General features: G+C 39.6%; 1 protein-coding gene across 3 annotated transcripts in view; it reads right to left on the bottom strand.

The window, feature by feature from the left end:
- Positions 1-6,902, bottom strand: part of LOC134194855 (receptor-interacting serine/threonine-protein kinase 1-like) — an 11,769-nt gene extending 4,867 nt beyond the window's left edge. For 2 of the 3 annotated variants that reach the window (XM_062663833.1, XM_062663835.1), the window contains exons 1-8: positions 6,589-6,902; positions 5,833-6,529; positions 5,452-5,773; positions 2,582-2,748; positions 1,035-1,084; positions 821-964; positions 591-758; positions 201-293 (exon numbers count right to left, since the gene is read on the bottom strand). In XM_062663833.1, the coding sequence (XP_062519817.1) occupies positions 201-293; positions 591-758; positions 821-964; positions 1,035-1,084; positions 2,582-2,748; positions 5,452-5,773; positions 5,833-6,529; positions 6,589-6,895 (1,948 nt within the window). In that variant the 5' untranslated portion in view covers positions 6,896-6,902. The remainder of the gene's footprint in view (positions 1-200; positions 294-590; positions 759-820; positions 965-1,034; positions 1,085-2,581; positions 2,749-5,451; positions 5,774-5,832; positions 6,530-6,588) is intronic. The other variant, XM_062663834.1, reaches the window with a different exon arrangement.
- Between the last annotated feature and the right edge of the window lie 598 nt (positions 6,903-7,500).

Here is a 7,500-nt window from a genome sequence, read left to right as displayed (position 1 = left end):
ATTCAAAACATCATATTCATGGTTATTACATTGCATGACATTTACATACAAAGACATGCATAAGCACCTTCAACTTAATTTAGCTTGTATCAACTTACATACTATGACAAGAAGATTTAAAGTTATGAGCATAAGAATTTTGAAATCCATCGATCTAGTATGGCGTTAATATTTAGCTAAAAACAGAATTAAATCATTACCTCTTGGTGAATTGTCTTGGTTTGACTTCACTGGTTGCGACACTTCACAATTCTGACTTTCGTGAGACATATTCTTTGTTCCGCGAATTGAATCTAAACAGATAAATATACTTGGTGAGAACCACATAATGTACGTTGTTTTATCTTTCACCTGAATCAAGTATTATACTAGGTTTTAGTGCAATGAAATATACTGTTACAGTGTATTATTATTATTTATTATTATTTATTATTACAGTACATACAAGTCGTGTATGCAAACAAACAAGTTGTGTATGTGTTTAGTAATCTCTGCTACCAAAGTCAGTGCAAAACAATAACTATTGTATAGCATGCCAGTCTATTTCTAGCTGCAACATATGCTACTTGATGAAAAACTTAACAACTCACCACCTTTGGATAGATCACTGTTCAAATTAGAAGTTGGTTGTGCCAAAGTTACTAAAGTTGGTTGTGCTGAAGTTGGTTGTGCTGAAGTTGGTTGAGCTGAAGTTGGTTGTGCTGAAGTTGGTTGTGCTAGAGTTGGTTGTGCTAAAGTTTTCATTTCATCCACAATCTCTGAGCAATTAGAAACCTCACATAAGTCAATGGCTTACAGAGCATATAAAAATATACTAAACCGTAAAATGTTGGCCTCGAGTCAGGATAGTTCTCCCAACATGATTTAGCAATGTTTACTATATGCTTAGGACAGTCATCATGTTTTCTTAGAGAAGGTCGTTGATGTGTTAAAATTCTTTCCCTTATAGCATCGCTGGTTTTACCTGCATATGCAGAATATGAATAGTAGAAGCACTTTGATTCCCGAACACACGACAACTACTCCAAATCAACCTTGCCATGGTTTCTTCAAGTTTATCAATTGGTACAAAATCATACTGAACCTGCAATATAGAATCCTGGTTAGTCATCACACCTTATAAAGGTGACATCAATGTCACCATTTAATTAATCATTACGTTCATGAATGCTGTTACTTTAAGACCAAGCAAAAATACATGCAATTTGTGATTAGATCTTTCCTCTCACAACTGGCAAACAAAATAGCCACAGACACCATTGTGAAATTCATGTGTAGTCACATCACATTCACTTTATGCCAATTCCAACATCTAGTTCACATCAAGTTCACATTATGTAAACTCAAGCTCATTCAGCGTCACATCAAGTTGGTGTGATGTTACATCACACTTATCATCATCATCATCATTTCAATTTCATATTCTGTTAAAAATAAATCAAACGTGTTCCCAGTCACTTCAAATTACATCACATCAAGTTGGTGTGATGCTACATCAAACTTATCATTGTCACTTCAATTTCACATTCTGTTAATTAAATCAAACGTGTTCCCAGTCACTTCAATTTGCATGACATCAAACAAAAATAACAGTGATTCAAATTCACTACCCAAATTCACTACCCCTCCACATCAATCTACCATTCCAATGAAACAAGTCAATCCAAATTTTGACAGAAGCCAGCATTCTCTCAGTCAATTTTTCAGTTGTAGCCATGTTCAAGTATGCAACAACAAGTAGGATGGGTATATATAAACAAGTAGTAGTGGTTTTCTTGAATGTTCTTTTGAGACTGTTGAATTTTCTTCTTTTAACCCAAGATCTGGAAAGTACTAAAGAAAATTAACTGCTTTCTTTGCAGTTAGCTGCCAGTCTCATGTGTCTCCTCTGCACCACCACTCCTTCAATCCATTGTACAAAGAGTTAATTAAACAGTTGTAACTGAAAGGTTGATTGACAGAATGCTAACTTCTTGATAATTTGATTTGACTTTGTTTTGTTTGAAATGACCCACAGTAACATTGTTTTGACCTATGGTGCATTCACATTGAAGCAGCCTTGACTCAAGGACACTTGAAGATAAAGACAAAATAAGGCACATAGCACATGCAGCCCTTGTTCTAAAGACAAAATACGTAACCTTGAAGGATATAGGTCTGAATCGAATGCAGGAAACAAGGCTACTTGACCGTGTGAACACAGTAGTAGTTCAAAGTTGATCTCGCAAATTAGTACATTTAAAATATATCACAAACTGTCATTTTGATTCAGCGTTATATAAATTGGACGTAACTGGAACCATATTTGATTTGACAAGACACACAATTGATGTGCACAACGATTAAGTTTTATCCAACATCATATCATTTTGATGTGACAATAACAAGCTTAAGCTGATATGAACATTAACTTGATGTGACTACATCAAAAATAAAACTAAAGTAAAGCTAATTTGATGTTACTACGGGCGAATTTAATCTAAATAATGGTGTAGAGGCTATAGCACAGCATCAAGTAATTATTACACAAATACAACTTGTTGCCCCTATTACAAAGTAACCACTCTGTGTTGCATCTTACCCAAAGACATCTGACTTGCTCTTCTTCTTTGCTGTCCACCACCTGTTATCTTGATACCGTTCTGGAGCAATAAATACTGTGTTGCTACCTAAGTCAGTGCAGCTTCTCACCCAAAATGTTGATGACTGGGAACCTCCAAGAAACTCACAACATCCAAAGTCTGATATCTAAATGTAATATAGCAAAATCAAGTCAAAAGAATATCTACAAATGTGACATTGCTATAGTATTGCTCAAGTCAACAATACCAAGCAATCAATAACAGCAAAGCAAAACAGTGAGCTATGTAATCAACCCATTCATAATCCAATCTATGAAAAAAACGATGCAAAAGACATGATTTGTTGTATTATACTTTAATTGAAGACCAGTAGATACACTTAAAGCAAAATGATAATAATGACGTTTACTGCCATGATATAGTCGATTGTCGCTACATATATTTTTCAAGTAAGGCCAACTTGGCTCCAGGCTGTTTTGGATAGCCCTGAAATAAAGCAAAACTAAATTTCAACTCCGTAGTTGAACTTTCTAGTTCAAGTTCAGTAGTTTTTTACAAGGTGAATTGTAGACTTGATAAAGAAGAGATAATTTCTGCAAGACAAACAAACTGGCTGCCATATTTTGTCCTACACCGCCAATAATTGTTCTACGATAAAACCATTCCCATTGCCAGTATTTGTCCTAGAACAAAATGTTTTTGTCTGATGGGAAAATACGCCAGCCAGTTTTTGTCCTATAGAACAAAACTGACTGCTGTATTGATAGACTTAGGGTGGTAAAGCGTGGTAGCAAGAGCATGCAGAACTGTGTTACACCAGCATAGCATGGTCTTCAAGAAGCTGATCAATCACAATGGAAAACCATGCCTTTTCAATTCCACAGCATGAATGTCTGGCTTTGCCAGAAGAGTTATAACATCATACATGTGATGGGCATGCACACTTCACGTGTCCAAACCTTATTTTGACACTGCAAGTTTCACCATACTGAAATGCTGATGTGTACCATCAGAGAGATGGTCAATTGTCATCAACATACCACACTAAGATTTATGCTGACTGTTTGGGAACTAGGAAAACCATGGCATTTCTGTTTGACACGCCTACAAAGATTAAGGAGGATTTAGCCTCCTTGACCCTCCCCAACACTATGTCGGTGTCTGTTGTATAGTGCTCAGTAAGGTGTGATACCAATCTGACGATTTGTCAACCAGGCTGAATATTTTTCAGCACTCGTGTGTTTGTCCTAGAACAAAAATTCGATGCAAACAAAACCTTTTATGACAGGTGCAGCTCACATTAGGTTCTACAGGTAAATCTAGAAATAGTTGAATTCTATCAAGATCAAAAAGGTATGTTGATGATATGTCAACAAACCCTGGTGTCACAGCATCACACAGAAACAGCTGGTGCACAATAATCACACGTGCATGCATACACGATAAAAATGGTAAACATCATGGCTGCCTTTTTAAGGTCGAGCCCAGTCTTACAACTAGACTGCTGTGCGTCCTACCCAGAGGAACTGTGAGCCTGCCCTAGCAATGTCCTGGAGCCAATCCAGGTACTCACAAAAGTACCAGCCTGTAACGCCAACTGAAGTTTGAGGCACCCTACATCTTAACAAAAACGTCAGCAGCTAATGGTCAAGTCATAGCTGATAGCTGCTACTGTATCCTGTCAAAGACCAGGTCCTCATATTTCATATCCCTGAGTTGAGAAAAGCAGTTGTGCGTGAGTTCCTTGCCCTTACTTGAACTTACAACCTGACAGACCCGAGATAGACTTTCTAACAATTAAGCTACAGGCCACACACACAGACACACAGACACACAGACACACAGACACACACACACACACACACACACACACACACACACACGGACGGACACACGGACACACAGACACACACACAGACACACACACAGACACACACACAGACACACACACAGACACACACACAGACACACACACAGACACACACACACACACACACACACACACACACACACACAGACACACACACACACACACACACACACACACACACACACACACACACACACACACACACACAGACACACACAGACACACACAGACACACACACAGACACACAGACACACAGACACACACAGACACACACACACACACACACACACACACACACACACACACACACACACACACACACACACACGGACACACGGACACACGGACACACGGACACACACACAGACACACACACAGACACACACACAGACACACAGACACACAGACACACAGACACACAGACATACACACAGACACACACACAGACACACACACACAGACACACACACAGACACACACACAGACACACACACAGACACACACACAGACACACAGACACACAGACACACACACACACACACACACACACACACACACACACAGACACACACACACACACACAGACACACACACACACACACACACACACACACACACACACACACACACACACACACACACACACAGACACACACACACACACACACACACACACACACAGACAGATAGACAGATAGACAGACAGACACACACACACACACACACACACACACACACACACACACACACACACACACACACACACACACAGAGACACACACAGACACACACAGACACACACAGACACACACACACACACACACACACACACACACACACACACACACACACACACACACACAGACACACACACAGACACACAGACACACACACACACACACACACACACACACACACACACGCACACACACACGCACACACACACGCACACAATAAATGCACACACAAAAATCACACATCATGCTTACATATGGTACCTTGCAGTGATAATCTCTTGTAACTAATACACTGGAAGTCATCAAATCCAAGTGATATATTGTTTGATGTATATGTTCCATGCCTCTGGCAATGTCTAGTGCCATGACTAATCGCTGCTTCAATTGTTTAGAGACAGTAGGATGATGCTCTAACTGCTGACTAAGTAAGTTGTCTAAGTCTCCATTTTCAGCATATTCAAATAGTAGATTTCGTTCCACATGTTGTTCTGAGATAACAGCTCCTAGTAGTTCAATAACGTTTATGTGACCGTCAATGCTTTTAAATGCCCTAAGCTCATTGAGAAATGGCTTCTTGTCACCACTGCAACCCAAAAACAAATGAAAACCTCACTGCAAGGCTAGATACACTCTGCTACTAACATGAACTTGTCGTCGATAGCTGTTTTGAGAGCAGCTATTTTATCTGTTTTTGCCATTCTGACCTTAAGCACTTTACTATATTTCCCATTTCCTACACAATCTAACGTTTCAATTTCATCTGGTGAAAACATACCAATATCTGTTGATTTACTACATCTAGACTGACTAGATAGAGACAGTCTGCTAAAGTTTCTGCTAAAGTTGCTGCTATGTGAAAATTCAGATCTGGGTGAAACTTCAGATTTAGGCTTAAACAGGTGGTTCAAACCCCTGATTCCAATCAACTCAACATCGCATTTTGGACAATTAAGATTGCCGCATTCTTCAGCTTGCAAAATGCCTTGCAATTGGACAACTACTGGTTCTTTTACCTGTGGACCTTGTTTTGCATCGTCCTGAGTCTCCATAGATGGATAAATGATAATTACATGTTGAGTTTGTTGTTCATGTGATCGAACAACATGGAGGTGAATGGCAACCTGATCATGGTCAACTTCCCCAAGCACCTCTCGACATAACCATGTGTGGATTGATTGTCTAAATTCTTGAATTTTAATCAACAGCTTCATATCCACAATCATATCGACTATAAGAGTAGTCGTTCCTTGACTACTTGAATCAGAGGGTGAGGAGGGCCCCCACATATTGCATATTGAATCAGATTGGTCTTCATCTTCCCTGCACTGCCGTACACTGCCTGTAGCACGAATATGTCCTAATATGCTAGCTAGAGAAGTAAATAGATACAATTCTTACGTATTATTGTTTCTAGAACTTCATTTTGCTGCGACGCTAGCAGAGCGTCTAATAACACTTGATAGGTATGAATAGCATTTGAATGGCGACACAATATCGAGTATAGCAATATCTTGTTAGCTACTAGACGCCGACCGTCATCTAGGAAAGAGATTTTCAGTAGCCATCGCTTTTCGTCCTTTAGTAGAACGCCTTTTCTGTACAAGACGTCCAGAAACTCCTCTTTTGGAACAAGGTTTCTCGAAACCGCATAGTGGCTGTCCAGCACCGGAATCCACACCCTAGAGCTACTTGATGATACATCCATACGACGCCACACCTACCGCAACACGTCATGGGCGGAGAAAAACTTCTGTGGCAAAACTGTAAGTGGGTGTGTCTCCGACTCTGTTCTGACCATCATATCATGCGCGCATACTGTGTGATTGATACATGTGTACACGAAAGTTTTTTTTTGTGTCAACAAACTGCTTTAGTTAGAACTTTCTTATAAAACTAACAAACATGTAGTACACATTGTCAATGTGATGTGAGTAGATATTTATTTGGATTTATTTACAAATTTTGATATCAATCGGAGTCTTACACTAGATTGTCAATAGAAGGAAATCGTCATATCTCATCGAATGAATCATATAAAGAATGCGCACCACCGCTCTAAAACGCGCCAACTAGGTGATGCAAAGCGTGCTCAGCCACGTGTTGATTCTATTAATATAAAATACCCGTATACTCTCTTTATCAGTCACGATTTAGGTTTTGTCCCACCATTATCGTTGCAGGTGGCGCAATAAATGCAGGTTGCTTACATAAACCAACAGAACAGGAGTGGCTACGGCTAATTTGCAGAGAGTAGACTTTCGTTCTTGCGTACGCTAGTTACCTGCCTTGTTCGCGGGAAAATTATGTCGG

Source organism: Corticium candelabrum, chromosome 19 (genome assembly GCF_963422355.1).
Source record: "Corticium candelabrum chromosome 19, ooCorCand1.1, whole genome shotgun sequence".
Lineage (NCBI taxonomy): Eukaryota > Metazoa > Porifera > Homoscleromorpha > Homosclerophorida > Plakinidae > Corticium > Corticium candelabrum.
The sequence above is the reverse complement of the archived record's forward strand: the minus strand, read 5'-3'. Positions and strand labels throughout refer to the sequence as shown.